Raw genomic sequence first — 24,344 nt, forward strand, 5'->3', positions numbered from 1 at the left:
TTGATTTTTGTACTTATACAAATGCAGCTAGTAGCATAACAAATAGCTTCTCTATATCTCATTCTCTATCCAGACAATTATGTTTCCGACATGTTTCCCAGATCAGCAAGATCAACAAGCCTCACTTCTAGATTTATTTCTGACTAGAGTTCCTGATGATAGTATAATGAATGCTCATAGCCCACTCGGGAATGCTGATCAGACTGTGATGATGGTAGAAATCGCTCTATAGGTACTATAAGAAGGTTGACTGGGAAGCCATCAAGGATCTCATCAGAGATGCCCTATGGGGAAATATCTTTTTTCTTCCTGCATAACAGTGCGCAAATGAAACTGCTGAATGGTTCAAAGCGACAATTGAAACACATGTTCTCACGAAGAAGTTCTATAGCAGACCCCACTCTCCCTACTGGTTTACTTCTACTTGCGCATCTGCCATTACTCAAAGGCGGCACGCATACCACAGATTTATCTGACACAAGTCCAGTACAAACAAACAAAAGTTTATAGAAGCTAGAAGTAATTGTAAGAAATAGCGACAGCTAAGAGAGAATACACTAAAACCACCAGAAAATGCATTGAAGCACAAAAATTAGGAACCCGTGATTTCTGGAAAATCTATAACAGTATAGTAAATAATGGGCAATCGACCATTCCTCCACTATCCAACAATCATGAGGTTGTTTGCACGGCAACCGAGAAGGCTAACATGCTTGCCAGTCGGTTTGCCTTAAACTCTACATTAGATCCAGCAAACCACTCCCTCCCTGATTTTCCTTTGCGAACAGAAACCACACTAGACGATCTGAAAATCACCCCTTCTCAAGTGCATGATATAAAAAACCTAGATGTCTCAAAAGCATGTGAACCCGAACTCATCCCGGCTGTACTATTAAAAAAAATATGCTCAGCTGAGGTTATTCCAGTCCTCTCCAAACTTTTCAGCAAATGCCTTAACGAATTTTGCTTTTCTGACTGCTAGAAAACTGCTTCTGTGGTACCAGTTTTCAAGAATTCTGGTGAAAGAACTGACCCCTTAAATTATTGCTCCATTAGCCTCCTCCCTCTTTCCCCAAAATATTTGAGTCCATAATTAACTAAGCTTTACTCCATCACCTTAAAGTTGCTAAACTTCTGTCCGATCAACAATATGGATTTAGGCAAGCCCGTTCTATGGCAGATATCCTAATTGTAATCTCTGAATGTATATACCATTCACTGGATAAAGCAAGGAGTGATAGGGCAGTAGCCCTTGATATATTTAAGGCTTTTGACAGGGTATGGCACGATAATCTTCTCAGGAAAATTAGATCATACGGTATCACTGGACAAATACTTAACATAATTAAATCCTTCTTAAATAAGAGAAGAATCCAGGTTGCCCTTGATGGTTGTACATCTAAGCAAAATGATATAAATGTGGGTGTACCTCAAGGGTCGATCCTTGAACCTTTATTTTTCTTGAATGGCCTCCCTGATTAAATTGTCTCTGAGATGAGTATATTTGCTAAAGACATTACGCTCTATAACAGGCATGAGGGGGGAAAATGAATGAACACATATCTAAGGCCATGGCAGAAATACGAGAGAAAGACCTCCAATCTGTTATGGAATGGGGACAAAAATGGATATTCACATTTCAATACTGCCTAGACTAAGTTTGTTTCCTTTGATAATTCCAAGAAACCTTCTCAGTCACCAATAGCTATGGCTAATAATACATTACCTGAAAGTACTTTGTTCAAACTCCTTGGCTTAACGTTCACAGAGAACATGAGTTGGAACAAATACATTGAGGACATTGCTGTATCTGCTGCGGGGAAGGTGGGCTCTATCTACCATGCCAGAAAATTACTTATGCCTGAGAGTATCCTGTACCTCTATAAGGCCACTATTCAACCATGTACGGAGTATTGCTGTCACATTTGGGCTGGTGCACCTGCTACTAGTCTATCACTTTTGGACAGGATTCAAAAGAGTCGCTAGCCTATTTGTCTTGAACAGCTGGGCTTCAGCCTCTGTCCCATCAACAAAATGTTGCATCCCTCTGCCTGTTTTACAAGTATTTTAATGGTAGATGCTCCAGCAAACTACAAGCCCTTGTATCCCCGCAATGTAAATACCCCCGATAAACTCGACAAGCAGCAAAATCTCACCTTTACACAGTAGAGATCCCCCAGATGCCAGAAAGTCTTCTAATCTAATAGTCATTTTCTCAGAATTGCTAGACTTTGGAATTCATTTCCAGGTTCCTGTTTCCTGGACTGACATGCAGAAGTTTAAGTGTAGGGTGAATAGACATCTTGCTGCTAAACTCCCTAAATAGTGGCCCTGCAATTATGTCCCAGATAGTAGCCCCCTACATCAAAGTGGCACTATGCCTTGTTTGAGGTGAAAATGCAATTAAAAAAAAAAAACATTTTTAGTTTCTGTCATGGATGTGAATTCTTTGCTTTCTTTTTTATAAAAATCTAGGATTTAAAAAAAAAATTTTTTTTTTAAAGCCAACTTATGCCAAATTACTAAGAGCCTTAACTCTATTTTTTTGTCACTATTTGGCCACATTTTATTTCTCCTTTTTTTTTTCTCTTCTTACCTCTTGCTTTATCTTTCTTTCTACTTTCCTGTTTTTTATCTTCCTCTCTCTGCTCTTGGTTTCTTTTTTCCACTCATAAGTTCTCTCTGAAAATGTTAATTTTTTTGTGAAGACTAAGACATTGAATGATTTATGATGTAATAGAGAAGTTAAATGACTTTTGTTTCATCAAATAATTTCCTGTCACCATTTTCCATATGGTGTCTTTTTCTTAATTTTGACTTAATTAAAATTGATTAGAATTGTTTAGAAAAAAATAAAATTGTTTTTGTATGTGTGTCTCATTAAGAATTCCAGACCAATTGCATTTACATTTTTTTTATTGGTTACTTGAATCCTTATGGGCAACAAATCAGTTTTTATAAAAATATGTCAGTTTTGTAGATTATGACACTTCTTGGAAAATTTTATGAAAAGCTAATAAACCAATTTAGAAAAATCATAAGATGAATGAACAGTGACAAAAACATGTCCTTTCCCAATAAATGAGATCCCCTCCCCCTAAAAAAAGGTATAAGAACGCCAGCAGATCAGAGAAACAAAGTGATAGTTTTTGGTTGACACCGGTTGACCTTGACCTTTTGCACATGGCATCTGGAAACAAACATAAAAAATTATTTGATTTTGCCAACAAGATTTATTTTTTCAATATAGAGTGCATTTATTTATTTACAAAACTTTTTAATAAAATTATTTCAATATATTTAAAAATATTAAAATGTCTACCAAAGCATAATATAACTATAAAAATATAAGAATAATTATCTCTTGGCTGTTTATTAAAAACTCACCCATTATATGCTTCAAAAATTGGTTTTAAACCTTCATCAGAATGATTCTTTCAAACTTGTATTTGATTTCAACTTATTAAATCAAAACCTATTTAAGATTTTTTTATTTTTTTTAGGTGTATGTCCGCCGAGCTTACACAGCATATGAACTGGTGTGTCTACGCCATTATGAATTGACTAATCGTCTTTGTGTGGTTGAATTCAAATTTCTTTTACCCACATCTCACCCAAACAGGTATACAGGTTATTTCTTAAATGTTTAGTAATTGTCATCATGCAAACTCTCCTTTCACTATTTTTCCTTCCCTTTCACTCAATACATATTTCATAAACTGTAACAAATTTTTTCTGATATTTTTCTTGCCTAACTAAAAAAAATAGTCTCTTTGATATTATCCTTATTGAAAATATTAAAGGCAATTTTGTCATCTAATTTACATGTGTTGTTGGTGTGTATCGGCATTATGTAAGATGGGAATGTTAAAAAAAGTCAGTCTTTCTCTAAATGCTCACATTTATATATAGAAATATTAGTGGTTGAATGAACATAGTTATAGGGGGTGAAAAATATATAAATAATGAAGAAAGTGAGGGGTTACTTGTTCAATTAAATACAAATTATGAATCATTAGAAAAATTAAAACAAGTTTATTTTAAAACATAACTCAGTCCCAGAACTAAAGTACATTTAAGTATATTTTTTTTTTTTTTTTTTTTTTTTTTTTTTACACAGAGATCACCACGTATCAAGGCCCGGAAGCCACTCAGGGATAAGAGTTATTGAAAGTACATTACGTTAGTGAGGAGATTTGATGAAGTCTTTACTTAAGGGGGCGGTTCATTAGGAATTTGTTAACATTAGACTTGAAGACATCCAAGTTGTAGTCCGGAGGGAAGCAGGCAGACGGAACAGAGTTCCACAGGCGTGCAGTTCTAAGAAAGAAGCTTTGTTTATGAAATCCGCGTTTTGATTTAGGCACAGATATAGAGTGGGGGAAATTTTTCACAGTGGATTTAGCTAGACGGGTGTTTTTCGTGAAAGATTGGCGAGGGGGGACCAGGGATTGGAGTTCAGACGAGCACCTGCCATGAAAATAACGATAAAACAAGGATAGGCTTGCAACGTCTCTTCTGTGGGAGAGGGGTTGCAGGGTAGAGAAAAGGGCATCCCCCACTAAACCACGAAGTCTATTTTGTACTCTGTCAAGGCATGATAGGCTGTTTTTGGCAGCTCCTGCCCAGATATGGCAACAGTATTCCATCCTTGGCCGTACTTGGCTTTTATATAGATAGAGAATTGCATCAGTAGTGAGATATCTTCTGGAGCGGTAGAAGGATCCCACCATCTTTCCAGCGACCTTGGCAACAGACTTGATGTACGTGTTCCATTTCAGATCAGGAGTAAAGGTCAAACCCAGAAGCTTGTCAAAACACGGGGCCTCACCCAGACGAGAGCCATCCATCACAATTGATGCCAGCTGGGGATCAGAGCGTTGATTATGTAAGGATAGGAGTTTGGTTTTGGATGCATTAAAGGTAACTAGCCACATCTTCCCCCACTGAACCACGCGCTCGAGATCAGAGGAGAGAGAATCAGAGAGAACTTTGTCATTTACAGCCTTTGATGTGTTGCCATAGATGGTCGTGTCATCAGCATAGATGTCAACGAATGATTTAAGTATGTGTTTAGGGAGGTCATTGATGTAGATCAGGAAGAGAGTTGGGCCCAGGATTGACCCCTGAGGGACTCCAGCATTTATATTGCAGGCATCCGATTTTTGACCATCTACCACTACTCTTATGAGCCTATCGGAGAGAAATGATTTAATGATTGAGAAAACATTTCCAGTTATACCGTAGCTGGAAATCTTGTGAAGTAGACCCTTATGCCATACTTTGTCGAAGGCCTTTGATATGTCAAGAGCAATTGCCCTAGAAAGGAAGCCTTTGTCAAGAGATTCACTAACCTGTGGGATATAACTGTCAGCACATCTGCGGTAGATCTTGCAGAGCGGAAACCATATTGTGTGTCACTAAGAAGGTTATTCCTGCTGAGGTGGTTGACTATTTCTCTATTTAATATTGATTCCAGCAACTTACTCATAACACAGAGAAGACTTATTGGTCTGTACTGAGAGGGAGATGACTTATCACCTGAATTCTTAAATACAGGGCAAACTGATGAGGTCTTCCAGGGGGTCGGAAAGCACTTCTCCTTAAGGCAGCGCTTAAATAGTTTCGTAAGTATGGGAGCAAGTTCTGGTTGAAGCTTTTTTAACACTATAATTGGGATGCCATCAGGGCCAGTTGCTTTACTGGAATCTAGGTTTTTTATTAGCTTGGCGACCTCATGCATGGATATTTGTATGTTATCTAGCTTGTTCTGTGTTATAGGAGGAAATATGGGGAGTTGATGGCCTTCGTCGCATAGGGTAGAATTAGCTGCAAAGTTCTTTGCAAATAGTTTGGCCTTGTCTGACGCTGACGAGATGACCTCTGGTCCATTGATAATGGTTAGGATAGAACGCACACTTCTGTTCAGGATCCTATTTGTTATTTGCCAAAACTGGTGGGAACCAAGCCGCTGATCAGCTACCTTGGATTTAACAGACTGGGCATATAGCTCTCTTGCATTTTTTATTACTCTTTTATATTGGTTGCTGGCAGTCCTGAAAGCAGCTTTAGTCTCAGTGCATCTATTACTATTTTATGTAATGTTTATAGGAAAGAAGTCGGAAGGAAACAAACATTCATTGAGTAAGCTTTAGTATAATAATGTGTATACATGTGTTACTATTTCATATATAAATTTCTAATATATAAAATAAGTTAGTCATATTCTCAACAGTAAGCCCATATAACAATGCATCCAATAAATCAATATTTGTTTCTGTCTAGCCAATTATTTGTTTGTCATATTCTTTGCAATTAAAAAAGTACTTTGCTTCAAAGCCTTTAAAGAAATGCTTATTCTGATCCAGAAGATTAGTATTATCAAAATCTTGCATTGTTAAAAGAAAAAAATCCAACAATGCTTGATCTACTTTAGATATCAGATAAACAATTGTTTAAATTAAATATTACACTATTTATTTCTTAAATTTATTTATATAAAATGTTAGTTTAAATAATTTTATTTCTTAACATCCTTCCAATGTTGTCTTTATATGCCACAAGTAACCTTAAATACCAAAACATGCAAATAGCTAATCGATGTTCACTATTTAGTATTTTTAAGCCACTTAGTCTTCTACAAATGCATGGTTTATTTACATATCAGAGATGTCTACTTTTGGATGTTATTTTTCAAATTTTATTTGCTTAGTAATAATTTAATGTTTTCTGTTTTCCTGTTCATACATTGCTAATTGTTATTTAAACATTTCCTTTTTCATGACGGTATACCTATCCAGAAAAACATGTCATAACAAATATTAGCTTGAAAATTAATAAATATGCTTTATATTTGTTTTTATAAATACAAAAAATTTTGCTTTGTATAAACAAATTTTAAAATAATCTCATTTATAAAACTCACTATGTCTGTCTGTCTCCATATTTTTAAACTCTATCTCTTCCGAAAATAAGTTGCAGAGCAGCGCTAGGAGCCTCAAATGATTGGATTTTTTATGGGCCATTCTTTTATGGGTCTTTAGCCGGTTAAAATAGTTTTTAAAGGGTCAAAAAGGGGGTCAAAATTGAAAAAAAATTGTAATACATTTTGTACATTCATCTTAGTTTATTTTTAATCAGTTCATATGCGTGTCATGTTGGTACAGTGGTAACATCACCAGCTTTGAATGCTACAGTTTTGCTTTAAGTTTCGATTCTAGCTGATGGCACCCAAATACTTAACTTTTAAAATCACGACTCTATAATAATATATACAAGCTGGACTAATTAAAATATCATATTTAAGCATATTTTACGACCAGGCAAAGCTGCCCCCCCCCCACTTGTATTAAATTGAAATTAAATGAAATTTAATATTGCTGACATCATTTACTTTGTGTGAATCTGTGATAATCCACTTCTGGTCGAATCGTCTAAACTGCAATTTGAACATTTTTACAAATGTGAAGATAACTTAAATGTTTTGTCGTTTTTATAAGTTCAATTGTAGCATAATGACTGCTAGAACATATCACCTGTTTGGTTTCTTTTTTAATCTTTTACATAAGATCGTTTAGACTTGCTGGATTTGTCTTGAAAAAAAAATCCATTGATTAAATTATTATGTTAACCTATTCATTGTGTTTATATTTTAACTCTTGATTTATTTTTATAAACACAAATACAGGTTAATAATTTGTAGCATAAAATGACCAAAAAGGTGTGATTAAAAGAAAGGAAATATTTGAAATAATTGTCATTGCTGTGTCAGTATAGCTAGTCTATTGTAAAATATTATTGTGTTAAAAAAACAACTATAACCTATGGCTAGGCTTTAATGAGCTAAATTACCTCCACGCACATCTATGGAATAGAAATAAACAAATGTTAGATGCATGGTCGAACCATCAATATAAAATAAACGTGCAATTACATCACATTAGAAAAACTATATCAATAAATAACAATAGTAATACCATTCATCACCTTGCAACAACATATCCAATACTGTCATCATAAAACATCCTTAGATTTAAACTAGTCAGCTGACATAAACAAAAGAAGCAGTGTTGTCAATATATAATAATATAATATAAATTAAATGTAGTACATTTTACACTAGAATTTCTATTATACCTATATTGTTCCATACTTTAACAGTGCTCAGTACACAAGTAGGGTTTAGTAGTAGGAAAAAATATATTTACGGCAAGTATGCTACATAAACATGTTTGTGTTTCATTCCCAAGGAAAATCATCAGGCCGGTTCCATAGAGATACATTCTAGCATCATTTTTATAGTTAACTAGTGCCTATACAATCAGTCTTATGCATTTCCTTTAACCAATGTATTTTCTTCATTGTATAAAAGATTTGTGCCCTTTTCAATTCTAAGTGGGTTAAACAAAGGATGCCCTTAGTAGGAATAGGAATACTTAGTCATTTCTTTTTTAAAATTATTTTTTGTTAACTATCAGCATTAAAATGTTTTGTATCCACTTTACTCTCTAATATGAGATTTCAGATTTTTATCTTCAGCACAATAGAAGCTTTTGACTTTTTCTAATCCTTATTTTTTTCTTGGTGCTATTTTAAAAAATTTTATTAGTTCTCTCAAAGTAATATTTTAGTCCCGTTCTCTCAAAGTAATATTTTAGTCCCCTGATTTATCGGAGAGGGACCTATGTTTTCAATTGCGCCCGTGCGTGTGTTAGTCTGGACAATTGCCAGATAACCGTCCATTAGTTTTTCCTGAAATTTTGCCACAAATTGTATTTCATTAAATAGATATGCACAATAAAAAATATTTTGGGCAAAAATTTCTGTTGCTGTTGGGGCTCAGAAGAAGTAAAAAAAATGCCCCAAAATGGCCAAAAATGACAAGTTTTGCCCCATAACTTTTCATAAATCCATTAGATTTTTCTGAAACTTGGCCAAAATCTGGAGCCCATTTTTCTTCTGTGTCTACACTTAAGTTATTTCACTTAACTAAAGTTAATTATATTTTGTTTTTACATTGTTAAAATTTTAAAATGTCTAAATTTTTGCTAATCAAAATAGCTGTTAGCCAAAAATATTTTGTGAATTTTATGAATGCTTTTTAGTATAATACAATAAAAGATATATAAAATAAAAATCTGGTTTCTTTTCAAATCTATCATAGACTTAAAAATGCAACGCATACAACTGGATAAATGTAGAGTAAATTAATAAGCTTTATTTACATTAAGGAAAAATAGAAACTCCAAACTTAAAAGCAACTGAATTTATTTTGGGAGGATTTAGAAATAATCCCAACTAATCCAACAAGTAATAAAATCTTGCCTCTTTACTGTTGAAACTCCTAGATGCCAGAAAACCTTCTACTCTAATAGTTTAGTCCCTCAGACTGCTAAACTTTGGAATTCACTGTTTTTTGCTTCCCTGACTTTACTAACCTGCAAAAATTTTAATGTATTGTGAAAATATCTCTTGCTGTTCCCTGTTAGACACGATCCCAAATAGTTGCCCTTTATTTAGAAGTTATAAGATGTCTTGTTTGGAGTGAAAAAAAAATCACTATTTCATGAAACAAAATTCAGTGTTGAGGAAGAAATTCTCTTCACTAAGATGAAAAGTTTTAATATGCCTGAAAATAGCTTTATAAATGTTTGAATGGTGTGTGTGTGATGGCAGACATTTTAAAAAAAAATCTCTTTAGTTTTTCCTTTTCATTTGGGAGAAAGAATGCATGCAGATTCAGACAGGACAAATTATTTAAATAATCTTTTGATCCAGTAGTAAATTTGTAGTTTTGTATAGCTGATTGTTTTTCCATAAAAATGTCCAAGCATTTTATCTTTTTTTGTTATACAGTTTGTACATAAGTCTATTTTCGAGATAAACAAACCTCACTCTGTGTTCGCATCTTTACTGTTTGCCAAGAACTGAATTTTATGGTTCTGTATAGCTTTTCTTTTCTCATGTTTACCATTTTCTACTTCTCTCTCACCATTTACACTTTTTATGATAACTTCTCTTTATCTTCCCCATTCCTTGTCTGTCCTCTTTTGCCATTGACATTCTTCTTCCTTTCTGAGATCTTGACATTTGTTCCAATAATAAATTTGAAGGTGAATATGATAAAATCACTTTTTTTTTTTTTTTTTTTTTTTTTTTTTTTTTTTTTTACAATCAATATCACATTAATATTATCAAAACTATTGAAATACAAATTATTGTTTTCAGTAGTACTAAATTTGTCAACCATTTTCAATCACTTGGATATCTAAAATTTCTTTAGCTCTGTCCAAATAGCTAAATTGTCCCCAAGGAAAATTGTTTTTCAACTATGATTCATTGGAAGAATGGTGTAGAATTTAAGTAGAATTAAACAATTGAACAGAATTTAACATTACTTATAATCAACATACTTTTGCCATCAACATTTCTTTTCACTTTTATTTTTCATCAATGATTTTTTATATTTATTTCTCATCTTTTTTTTCATTTGAAATCAAAGAAATCTTCATCATTGCATCTAACTGATGTTTATTAATTTCAGACTTAACCAATCGGGGTAAGTGACTTCAGTTCATCCCTCATCTTCTCCTCCTCCCTCTTGTTATCCCCCTCCTCCTGCTTTCAGCATTTATATGCAGCGTATAAATAATGACTGACTAATATTCTTTGACACAAAAGTTAGCACGAAACTTTCTCTCCTATTGTTTGTATTTTTCTGATATTCCTCTCTTCTGTTTTTTAATTTAACCCATATTAATCCAGTCTCTTCGTTTGAGGATAGCTCAAAGATCTGTATTTCCATTGGAATTTAGAATTTATAACTACATGGCATGAATTTTATGTATAAGACTTGTCTGGATATTGTAATCACCCTCTTTCTCTCTCACATATCTTCCCCTATTTCATTGACCAAAGTAGCTTAAACAAAAACTACATAAAAATCTTATTCATTTTATCCTAAATTGGTTTGTATCACAAAAACAAATTTTCAATTACATCAATCAATTTAACCTGGATTAATAATAATTTCATTTTTTTTTTAGTTACAAATGGAGAAAACGAGTAAAACTTATCCTATAAATCACAAGTACTCACCTTGTCATTCAAATCAACAGTTTCAAATATTTAGTAAGGTTTATATATTTATATTGGCAGCACCATTTATTTTTCATTGTTAGCAAATGATATATTTATTTTGTTTGTGCATTTAGAAACTTTTCTTAGACAAAAATTAAATCATTTTATCTTTAACATACTTCCATTTTATTTTTGTTATATTTACCCAAACATTTTTTTACTAGCCTGTTGGTGAATGTACTCACCATAGAATTCATGATTATTTTCAGTTTCTGTTTATTTTCCTTTAATATAGTAATATAGTTTCAGATAATGATTTCACCCATAATTATCAATGTGACTGGCACTTTTGTGAAAATCATTAGCATTCATTTTCCTCCATTTTAATGTAAACCTGGTCTTTGATCATCCTCTTGAAATTTCTTTTTACTACTTAATCTAACAGGCACTCATTCAAAAGAAGTCTAATTAAAGTTCGTATCGTCTTGATTCAGTTTCTTTTAAGATTATTTGAAACTTTCCATTTTTTGATTATTCGAATTACAAGCTGCACTTTATGGAATATAATTTAAATGTTTACTACAAAATATTTTGCATATATTAATTTGATTTTGACCTAAATTTTAATACTTAATAACATTGTATTATATTGCAATATGTTACTTACATGATAGTTTCACAGTGGTGGGAATTGTTAATGTATTTTTCCTCAAACATCCAGTCTCAGCTATACCAATATCTTGTCAAAGAAACTATTACAGCAACAGCCAAAAAAGGAACTACTATAGCAACAGCCAAGAGGGGATCACTCTAAACAGACTTTCTTTTACCTATACACAAGGGGAAATAACTCAAGTCTTAACTCAGATTACCATTGCTGGTGTCTTGTGAGAATTAGTTCCTAAAAACAACAAAAATAAAACAAATCTTCATTGCAACAAGTCTCTTAAAATTTCAGGAGAGGCTCCATCTTCGTCTGCTACCAACGTTAATGTACTCCTTTCTCAAACATCCACTCTCAGCTAAACCACCATCTTGTCAAAAGAAGCAGCAACAATAGTCAAGAGGAGATTTTTCATTTCTTAGTTTTTTTAGGCAATGCCGGAACATAGTACGCTAATATATTATGCTTTAAAGCATTCTATAACAACCAAAATGAGAATAGTAGTCCAAATAATCAAAATAATATATCCTTACCTAAAAAAAAATTCTCAAGGATAATGTCAAATAAGTATGGATTTTAAACAATACAATGGGAAAGAATATAAAAAATCTGACAAAAATGACCACGCACCACATTTCTATGCAGATGCTATTATCATATTTCAATCTTGCAGTTGTTTAAATGCTTATTTAATTTTAAAACAAATATAATTTTTATTTTAAAAAATTTTTTTTTTCACCCTTTAAGTAAAACTGATCACTTACGTGACATACACATTATTTATTTATTGAAATAAACCAAACTTAACAAAACTCACTTTGAAAAAAATAATTTACTAAAAATGTAATTAAGAAATTAAATCTGCTAGGATGTATTTCAATTTCTTAGTAAACAAGTTCACAATTTTAGTGAATTATCTTTTGTAAAAAAAAAAAATCCTATTTTAAACAAAATTTATTTACAAAAACTAATTTAATTATTAAACTAAATCCAGTAAAATGCATTTTGGTTTTATAAAATCAAAATGCATTCTACTACAAGTTAGTAATTTAATTTAATTGATTGTATTTAATTAATTACAAGTTAGTAATTTTAATTAATTACTTTATGAAATTCAATTGTTCTGGCTTCATGTATTAATATATTGAAAATTTTGTAAACTATTTACATTGACTAATTATAGAAATAGTTAAAACATCATTACTTGAACACATCAGGTAGGGACAACTATTTTTTTTTATATAATAAATGGGCAATACAGGGTGACTCAGCAGGTCTTAAATAATATCGATTACTCATTAAGTCCTGATGTCAAACTTATCTGATTCTTTGTGTTCTGTTTTCTCAACATGTTTTTAGTTGCTATCTGTAATATGTATTCTGCTTTCCTATTAAATTATACAGCCATTTTTTCCCCTAAATTAATAAAATTAAGAAAACTGCAATACAGTCAGTCACTGTATACCAAAAATTAACCTTGTATACAGTAATTGCATACAAAGTTAATTCAAAATAACAATGAGACATTTAACGAGATTGAGGTCAGTGTTCATTTTATTAGCATTATCAACTTTTGGATTAATTTTTTTGTTATCCAAATAATTTTCATGTTTCTTTGTTTCTTCGAAAGAAGATCCAATATTAAACAATTTTTATTTTATTTTTTTTATTTTGAAGAATCCCAATGCTTTTTATGATTTGCTTTATTTTTCTTTGAACTCTTGTTGTCAATGTTGATATTTATTTTGACTGTTCTGACTAAACTGACCTCCAGCCTTCATGTGTTAGGGTTCATTTATGCTGACGATTTTCTTCTGTTATGTGATTATTTATTTATAGTATATTGTGTAGGCTGATCTGTTTGATCTGCTGAAATCAGATGGATTGGTTATTTAATGTTTAAATTCAAGAAAACTTATGGATTTAGTTAAAAAAATTTTTTATTTTTGAGTGATGTTTGAACATCCTGTTACAATTCATAGCCCTTCCCTCCGTTTATGGAATGATATATAACACAGTGATTGAAATAAGAAAAAATGAAAATTTGGAAAATATAAGAAAGAATGAATGTGAATTGAGAAAAAAAAAAACTCTAACAGAAATGTCCAGAAATTTTGAATGCAAAGTTGATTTTTTTTTCCCAAGTTTTAGGAAAACAGTGAAATGTTTGATATGGCAAAATGTCCAAATGTTCTTATCTCATTAAAAATGTTGAAAAGGTATTAGACATTATTAATACATTGAAATCTGATTAAATGAAAATTGAATCAAACGCCTCAGAAATGCATGCCTTAATTATAAAAGGATTGAAAAGGACATTTACTGATATAGGCAGTTGATTATCAATGCCAAGAGATTTTCATGTGTGTTAATTTGAAAGCCAGACCACAACTGAGTTTTTAAAAATTATTCTATACCACCCCCTTCCCTGTTTTGAAAGAATCATGTGAACTAAATTTAAGAATGTATATTTGGAAAAGGGAGGGGTGAAGTAATGAGAGAAAAATAAGTAAGACTGGCAAGGAAGGGAGATTTTTTTAATACAAAAAAGTGACTCCTGAATAACACTTTACACTCTCGGGCATTGACTTTGACTTTCTCAGAAGTCCTATGGAGATTTTTTATTTTTTACTAAATTGACCATAACTTTTACACTTAACAATTCCGAACGTATTTATATTTCATGATTGAAATATAAATATCAGTGTAGAGTTCATTCAATAAATTTTCATTATTCTTAAAACTTTGTTAATAGATGAAGCATGAAATGAGTCTAACCTTTTTATTTAATAGAAATTGCATTCTTTAACCTATGGTCTTGTCCAATGTTCTCTATATTTCATGTATCCACATGAAATTTAATAAGAAAATATGTGTAGATTTTTCAGTATTTACTTCAACAGAGTATTTTCTTTTTCAGTATTTACTTCATGTAGAAGAGCCAGGTTGTAAGTTATGAAAATATATATGGCAATTAAGCTACATAGATTTTTCCCTCGTTTGAAACACAAAAATTGTGTAGCTTAATTGCCATATATAATTTCATAACATATGTAAATATATTATTTACTCACACATTTAAAAATTAGTGCTATGCAACTTTTCTAAGAAACTTTGGCTGTTTTCAAAGTTAATCACAAACTTTCATGTTCCTCATTTGCAGTGAATTGTTTTTCTTTTTGCATGATAACCTTTTTTTGCCATCATCTTTTAATCTATCATCTGCATGCTTTTGTTGAAAATCTTTTGACCTGTAAATTCTTTGAATCTTCTGATATTGTTTTTGCCATTTTAGGTATTTAAAATTTTATTTTTATTTTGTCAAAATATTATGTAATCCTTTGAATATTTAGTGGCTTTTTTTTTTTTTTTTTTTTTTTTTGAACTCCACAAGTGAATTACTTAGTCATCTTAAAATTAATTTCTTGTCTGTTGAAGAAAGATGACAAAAGAAGATCCCAACTAATATTTTATTTATTCAGACATTGCAAGATGGTTCTGAAAAATGATAGACAAAGCTTTTAAATCTTTTTTATATTCCCCTTTTTTCTAAGTTATTATAAAAATACTAATTTAGTTTTGCTGAAATTACTTTAAACAGTGTGCTCTGTGTCATTCATTCTAAAAAAAATATATTGTTTAATTGAACTATGATTAAGCATACATCTTGTTTTAAGTTAAAATTAATAACAAAATGATCCCAAAAGATTTTCTTTCAATTTAATTTGGAAGAATTTAAATTGTATTTTGAGACAATAAGAAAAACTAAGAATAGTGTTTTGCAATGTAACATCTTATCCAGTTTAACATTTGTTTTACATGTTGGCATGTGTTGGATGGCCTTTAGAAATTTACTTCTAAACTAACTTATCTCTTGCCAGGTCTTGATCTTTCTTTCTCTTAAGTCCATCTTTATCACTGCTATGTTTTCCTTGATTTTCCCTTATGAATCAAACCTGCTACCTGGACTGTTCTACATCTATTAACTTAAGAACTCTTAGCTATCCCATGAAAGTCTATAATTTGAGAAACTTCAGTTAGAACCCATTGGATATAGCAGGTACTCATTTTAATCACCTGTCTCACTAGCTTAAGAAGTAACAGTTATCTGTGTTTATCTTTTTATTATTCCCTCAACCTTAGTAATTAAGACCTTTGTGAAAATTCAGATACATTTGATTTTTGTGAAATTTTAATAGGTACTAGACATCAATTAATATTTCCCAGATTAAAATTTCTTTAGGGTATTTTAGTCTTAGAGGACAAATATAGGTACATTCTCTCATTTGAAACTTCAAATATTTCAGATTTGAATTAACTTTGATCCATAGTCATTAGACACTTATTCATCAAGATTCCCTAAATTTCAATTTCTTAAAATCCTATAAGCTTTAAATTTGAGACATTTTCCAAAATTACAATCATCTAATAGATTTTGATCAAAATTAGAATAAGAATTCTACCCATAAGGTTTAGTATCATATTTTGATTTTAATCTTTATAAGCATACGTGAAAGTGTTGGAAAACTGTTCTGTTCAGGGAATTCATTTTTTTTTTTATCGGTCTTGCAACAAATATTATTGTTAATCATAAAATATTTTCTCTATTTTAGAAATTAAAATTTAAAAATTTTGAGCATTCTTTTTGTAAAACAAAATATCAAATCTTATCAACAGTATAAAATTGCAACCCAGAATTCAATAATGATAGCTTTATTTTTTTATTTAATTTTTTTTTTTTTTGTTGATACTGAGTATGAAAGTGAACACAAAAGAAATTGTCCAAGTTTTTTCTGTTATTTTTTCATCTTAATAATCTGCTCCCTTTCCATGTTTGAATGCCTAAATCCTCAACCAATCTACTCAGGTGGGATCTGAAAGAGATGCCATGAAGACTGACTGAGCTTTTATACCAAACCCGAGTCACGTATTTACAGGTCATGTGATGGGGGGGGGATAAAAACGGTGTGAGAATTGGAAGAGTGGAGAAGGAAGGAAATGAAGTCAACAGACATTTTGTTTAACCACTATCAGGAAGCAACTGTTGCAAGAACAATTTTATTTTTTTTTTGTTTTGGAAAGGAAAAATTGGCAACTGAAGTTATTTCAACAAATATTACATTTGCTTCTATTTTGTTTTTAATGGTAAACTAAAATTAGCATAATTGTATTTTGTAAAATACCATTTAAAAATAAGAAAAAGAAATTATTCTTAAAAACACTGAAATTTTATCTTATTTTTCTGACAGGCTGCAATCTCAGTCTCAAAGTCTTGAGATTGATTTTGTTCAAATTTAAATTTCCAAAATCCTTGTTGATAGTTTGCATTTAAGTATTTTGGGTCGTTCAACTTTTTTCTGGCCCTCCACCTTATCCAAGAGTCATTCTTTTCAATATGGCCAAACCAAAGTAGCTGACTGATCATCAAGAATTCATCAAGCTTTGATATATTCAGTCTCACTAATAGCTGATATTTATTGTTAGGAACAGCAATATTGCAGAGAAAAATATTAAATTTACATTATGCAACAGATATTTAAAACAACAAAAAAAGTGAACAAATGAATTTTGAAATAGGATTTCAGTTTTGGGTTTCAATTTCATCATCATAAAATGACCTTTAGTATTGCTCTTGAAATACATTGCAGCACTATTAGAACACATTACTCTTAGAAAGAAAATTTTACAGCGAGGGTACCATCATTAGTTTAAAACATTCCTCTCAGAATATATAGTATTGAATGCCCTCGTTTAACAAGATATATTTAATGCTACTGAAAACAAAAGGCATGGGACTTTAAGTGTTGAGACATTGTTGAACAAAGATGGCGGTGAAGAATCAGTGCAGTTTCGATCTTGAGTGTTAAGTAATTTCCAGTAACAAAGATGGTGGCGAAGAATCAAATGCAGGTTTGTGACGGAGACAACGGTGAGCTGATTGATTCCAAAATTCGACAATTTTTATAGTGACTTTGGAAGTGTTTCATTGGTTGGTATTTATAACTTATGGCTATAAAAATGATCATCGAAATCATTGGTGTCATACCCTCCATTAGGAGTCAAAAGCATTTAATACACCTTTTTTTTTTTTTTTTTTTTTTTTTTTTTGATATAATTTTCGGATTCAATTTGGTTTGACTTGAGAAAAGGAAAAAAATAAATGAAATAAAAATGAACAAATAAAATAATTTGTTTTTTTGTTTTTGGGGAATTTGTCTTTATTCTCATCGGTCAAAAAGAATTAATATATTGGTATAATGTGTGCAAAAAGAAGCCATTTTTTAAAGTTTTTTTTTTTTTTTTTTTTTTGATACATATAAAAATAAACACTTTTCAAATATATATATATATATATATATATATATATATATACAAATATAATCCTATTCAAATACATAAATATATATACACACAAACACACACAAATATACATTTTTTTTTTGTTTAACAAAAACTGGAAACATTCTGTTAGGTATTAGTTGGTTAATTTGGTTAGTAAAATAAAAATGGTTGTAGTATAACATCATGCCCGGGACAATTTACAATCTATTATTGTTTTTTTGTGTGTGATTTTGATTGTTCATGCTTCTCTTTATGGGTTTCTGAAAAGAGATTTATTCATGACTAGCGAGGGGTACCCGGCGTTGCCCGGATGTTTTTCGGGGTATGTGAAAAAGAAACAGGTGCCTGTGGAAAAAAAACAAAGCCTTCACGATGCGCAGTTGGAAAATAGTAAAGTGTTAAAAAAAACAGGTGCGCGTTTTTGATTGACGTGACGGCGATAGGTATTCAGCAGTTACGATTTCGTGCGGGACAGTTTTGAATGAGGTGAATAAATCGGTTTGTTTGTTTTTAAAAACCCGCTCCCTGTTTATTAGGAGGAGCGAAATGAAAGCTACAGTCTGATATGACGAAGTCGACATTGAACAAATGTTACTTAGCTCTCTTGAGACAACTGGCTTTCGGCCTGTGATTAGAGTTGAGTTTCGCTTTTTTTTATACCGAAAACCGAATGTAACGCGTGCCGATGCGGGAAATGTGGAATAATTAACGTTTGAAAGTCAATAAAATTAAATAGACAGGCGAGCTCCGTGGATAACTCTGAGATATTACAATTTATAGATGATATAAAAAGTTTTAAGAAGTTATGAACCAAGCAAGCGCTTCTTTGAAAGAAGCCTTTTGTGGACATCGAGGAAAAGCGTACATACATATACACATACATTTTCGCTTTTATATATATAGATTAGATTCCAAAAAGTTTGGCTTTAAAATGTTTTAATTTTATCCTTTTTATAGGTTTAGTGAATATGTCGGCTATATTATTCTCAGACGTTACATAACTAAGAGTAATAGATTTATTATTTATTTCATCCCTTATGAAATGATATGATATCAATATGCTTTGACCTTTGATGAATCATAGAATTATTTGCTAATAAGATACTATTCTGGTTGTCACAATGAATTACTATAGGTTTTTTACTTAGATCTGGTTTTGAAATAGATTTTAGAAGGGTGTTCAGAAAAATTGCCTCCTGTGCGGAATGGGTGAGGGCCACAAATTCTGCTTCACAAGTAGAAAGGGCAACAATTTGTTTTTTAGTTTTCCAAGAGATCATAGGTCCAGTCTTTGACAGTCTAAAACAGTATCCCTGTATACTTTTTCTATCCTCAGTTACCCCAATCTGAATCTGAAAATCCTTCTAAATTTAGAGGATATGTTGACTTTTTAAATATTAAAGATTGTTCATTGGTTCCTTTTAGATAATGAAGGATTTGTTTTGCACAATTAAGGGCCTTAATTGTCGGTCTTGATAAGTTGAGATAGCTTTGTTACAGTGTAACATATATTAGGCCTAGTTGTGGTCATCAAATAGATGAGACTTCCAATCATTTCTCTGTATAATCAATTGTCTATTAATTTTATTTCGGTCTCTATATTTTTATTTATAATCATCTCAACGGGAGTTGTACGCGGTTCGCAATCTTGCATTCCGAACTTGAGCAGAATTTTTTCAATGTACCGTGATTGGTTCATTGTTATAGTTTCATTTCACTCTCCCCAATGGTTTACTTCTACTTGTGCAGCTGCCATCGTGCAAAGGCAGCATGTGTACCGCAGATTTAACTGACATAAGTCCAGTTCAAACACAGAAGTATATAGAAGCCAGAAGTAACTGTAAGAAAAAAATAGTGACAGCTAAGAGAGAATTTACTGAAACCACCAAAAACACATCGAAGCACAGAAATTAGGAACCCGTGACTTCTGGAAAATCTACAACAGCGTAGTAAATAATGGGCAATCGACAATTCCCTCACTATCCAACAATCATGAGGTTGTTTGCTCAGCAACCAAGATGGCTAACATGCTTACCAGTCAGTTTGACTCCAATTCAACACTGGAACCTGCTAACCATCCCCTCCCTGATTTTCCTTTGCAAACAGACGCCACACTAGACGATCTGAAAATCACTCCTTCTCAGGTGCATGCTATCATAAAAATCTTGACACTTCAAAAGCATGTGGACCTGATCTCATCCCGGCTGTGCTATTAAAAAAAGTGCTCTGCTGAAGTAGCGCCAGTTCTCTCCAAACTTTACAACAAATGCCTTAATGAATCTTGCTTTCTTGCCTGCTGGAAAACTGCTGTGGCACCAGTTTTCAAGAATTCTGGCAAAAGAACTGACCCAGTAAATTACCGCCCCATTAGCCTCCTCCCACTTTTCGCTAAAATATTTGAGTCCATAATTAACTAACCTCTAGTCCATCACCTTACAGATGCTAAACTTCTGACCGACCAACAATATAGATTTAAGCTAGCCCGTTCCACAGCAAACATCCTAACTGTAATCTCTGAGCATGTATACCATTCATTTGACAAAGCAGGGGAGGATAGAGTGGTAGCTCTAGATATATCTAAAGCTTTTGACAGGGTATGGCATGAAGATCTTCTCAGGAAAATCAGATCTTACGGTATCACTGGAAGAATACTTAACATAATTAAATTCTTCTTAGATAGAGAAAAATCCAGGTTGTCCTCGATGGTCGTGCATGTAAACAATATTATATAAATGCGGGAGTGCCTCAGGGGTCTATCCTTGGACCTCTATTATTCCTAATGTTCATAAGCGACCTCCCTGACAAAATTGCCTGCGAGATGGGTATATATGCTGATGACCTTATGCTCTATAACAGATACAACAGGAAAACAAATGAACACATATCTAAAGAAATGGCAGAAACACTAGAGGATGACCTCCAATCTGTAGTGGAATGGGGACAAAAATGGATGGTCACATTCAATGCTGTTAAGACTAAGCTTGTTTCCTTCAATAACTACAAGAAACCTTCTCGACCACCAATAGCAATGGCCCAAAACTCTTTATCTGAAAGTATGTCTTTTAAACTCCTTGGCCTAATGTTCACAGGAAACATGAGTTGGAATAATTACATTGAGAGCATTGCCAGGACTGCTGCGAAGAAGGTAGGTTCTCTTTACCGTGCTAGAAAGCTACTAACGCCCAAAAGTATCCTGTACCTCTATAAGGCTACCATTCGCCCATGTATGAAGTATTGTTGTCATATTTGGGCCGGTGCATCTGCTACTAGTTTCTTGCTCCTAGACAAAGTTCAAAAGAGAGTCGTCAACCAGATAAGTCCTGAACTGTTATCTAAGCTTCAGCCTCTGTCCCATCGACGAAATGTAGCATCCCTCTGCCTGTTCTACAAGTACTTTAACGGTGAATGCTCCGACGAACTGCAAACATTTGTACCCCCTCGACGTAAATACCCCCGACAAACCCGAAAAGCAGCAAAATCTCACCCCTTCCTAGTTGAGATCCCTAGATGTAAGAGAGCCTTCTACTCCAGTAGTTTCTTCCCTAGAACCGCTAGACTTTGGAATTCTTTGCCGCCAAACTCCCCACATAGTATCCCTGTAGCTTATGTCTCTGACAGTAGCCCCCTACATCAAAGTGGCAATGTGCCTTGTTTGGGGTGAAAATGTAATAAAAAAAACAAAAAAACTTGTGGTTATAAAAACGATCATCGAAATCATTGGTGTCATACCCCCATTAGGAGTCAAAAACATTTAACACCTTTAATGTCTAACATAATTGATTTTCTGAATCTTCACTTAGTTCAAAGACTATTTTGTAAAATAACATTATTCAGCTAATTTAAAAAAGAAAAACAAATAAACAAAAAACTAATAATTTTATTTGTACTTATTTTTATAATTAAAACAAAAACGAAACATTTTATGTTTGGAATTCATTATTTTTTTAATGACTTATGAAACCTATGATCTTTTTCTTTTTTCATTAGGTTGATGGTGATGCGGTTTGATGGTAGCATGTCCAAGGCTGAAGATTTGCAACAATGGGAACATGTGGATTCCTCCATGTTGACAGAAAGAATGGGCATCGTAACTGCATTCTCTTCATTTACAGAATTTACAGAGTACGGAATCTTTAACATAGAAAAAGACCATTTCTCTTGATGTTAAAACATTTCTGACATAACTATTAAACGAAAAAGTTTGAGCTTTTTATAGAGATTTAGATTTTTTATAATTTATATAGTCAAACTAATCTTTTCTAGTTCAGTACATCTTTGAAGATTGTTTATTTTTGGTTTGGCATAACAAATGAAGAACAATAAACTTTAACTCTCATCAGAACTTACTATTGAATTATTATTTTAAGGGCTTCAATATCACATTTAAATTTCTTGTAAACATTAAATATTGCTGTCTGACATGCTTGTTTTCATTTTTGTATCTAAGTTGTATAGTTTGTCTACTTTTACATGGTTATATGAAAGTTGAAAGCCATTTTAAGACCTTTAAAATATTGAATGTAATGTAATTTATGGCTAAAATTAATGTTTGTATGTCAAACTTGAGTATTATGATTCATGTATCCACTAAAAGCAAAGATGAATAGTATTTTTCTGAGCAAGTGATTTATAAAAATATAGCAAATGATTTATAAAAATATAGCAGAACTTTATCATTTTGGTGACTGATTGTGTGATTTTAAAACAAAATAAATTGAAAATAAAAGAACTGTATAAAAACTACTTTTTCCTGGGTATTACATGAAACTGTATCTGATGGTTAAGCACCAATCTGGGAACTTTAATGCTTAATTGGTATAACTCTAAATTTCACTCTGACTCAATACTGTCACTGCCCAATCTATGGATTTAATAGGATGTATTGTTTATTTCACAAATTGATATCATAAATACCTTGTTAGATGGATAATGTTTAGATATTTTTTTTACATTACTAATAACTGCAAATATTCAATTTTTTTTTTTTTTTTTTTTTTTACAAAAGAGCATGGCCTCAGTGCTAAGTGGAAATGATTATTTACTTCAGCAGAGTGCTCCATGTATGGGGGGGGGAACATATATGTATATTTATCAAGTCATGTGTTCGGTTATGTCTACAACTCGTCAGTATGACTAGAACAAACAAGATTCCAAACTAAAACCCCAGTGACTGATATCAGGTGCTCTACCAACTGAGTTAAGAACTTAATGGGAAAGGGAGAAATTCTATTATATATATATATATATATATATATATATATATATATATATATTTTGATGATACTAATAACTGGCAATATTTATATTTATGGGGAGAACATTGCCTCAATGCTAGGTGGAAATCATTATATAAAATAAAGTTATCCACAGACATTCTATATGTGCCTAAATCAAAACGCGGTTTCCATGAACAAAGCTTCTTTCTTAGAACTGCATGCCTGTGGAACTCTGTTCCGTCTGCCTGCTTCCCTCCGGACTACAACTTGAATGTCTTCAAGTCCAATGTTAACAAATTCCTAATGAACCGCCCCCTTAAGTAAACACTTCATCAAATCTCCTCACTAACGTAATGTACTTGCAATAACCCTTATCCATGAGTGGCTTCCGGGCCTTGATAAGTGGTGATCACTGTGTAAAAAAAACAAAACAAAAAAAAACATGTGGTTTGTCATTATATGAATAAATATTTGAAGCATAAAACTTACTAAAATGGGGGGATTCAACATTAGATAACCCTAAAAAGGTTAATATGCTAATAAAACAAAACAAGCCTGAATAGGAGAATTTCAATTTTTAAATTCTAAACAAGTGACAATAAATATATTCAATTAGCTGACAATCATTTAATGTTGGCCAAATTATGCTTGAGTTTATATAGCTGTGATATTTTTGTTGCCATAATATAAACATTACAAACAGGCCAAAATCAAAGCACACCAACACATTACATATTACATGACACATGCAGGAAGGCGTGAAAAAAAAAAAATATCAATAACCAACAAGAATCAATTTATAGAAAAAAAATACAATTTTAGTTGTAAAGGAGACTATTCATTTTATATTCCTCAATTAAAAATGAGTTATTTCCCTTTCTAATTTCAATTTTCTGGTCATAACAAAAAATATTTCCATATTACCAATTGTGTGGGCAGATCTATATATTTTGTAAAAAATACATTTTAACGAAGTACATTATTATAGTGCCCAATGATATAATACAAAAATAACGCATAAAAATTGGCTAATTAGAATCAAA

General features: G+C 32.0%; 1 protein-coding gene across 7 annotated transcripts in view; it reads left to right on the plus strand.

The window, feature by feature from the left end:
* Positions 1-24,344, plus strand: part of LOC145247998 (acetyl-CoA carboxylase-like) — a 248,546-nt gene that overhangs the window by 162,587 nt on the left and 61,615 nt on the right. For 5 of the 7 annotated variants that reach the window (XM_080109676.1, XM_080109675.1, XM_080109673.1 and 2 more), the window contains 3 exons: positions 3,504-3,622; positions 10,544-10,558; positions 22,073-22,207. In XM_080109676.1, the coding sequence (XP_079965802.1) occupies positions 3,504-3,622; positions 10,544-10,558; positions 22,073-22,207 (269 nt within the window). The remainder of the gene's footprint in view (positions 1-3,503; positions 3,623-10,543; positions 10,559-22,072; positions 22,208-24,344) is intronic. The other 2 variants (XM_080109674.1, XM_080109678.1) reach the window with 1 other exon arrangement.

The sequence above is a fragment of the Euprymna scolopes genome, chromosome 26, assembly GCF_053919585.1.
Source record: "Euprymna scolopes isolate OS-2025 chromosome 26, ASM5391958v1, whole genome shotgun sequence".
Classification (NCBI taxonomy): Eukaryota; Metazoa; Mollusca; class Cephalopoda; order Sepiida; family Sepiolidae; genus Euprymna; species Euprymna scolopes.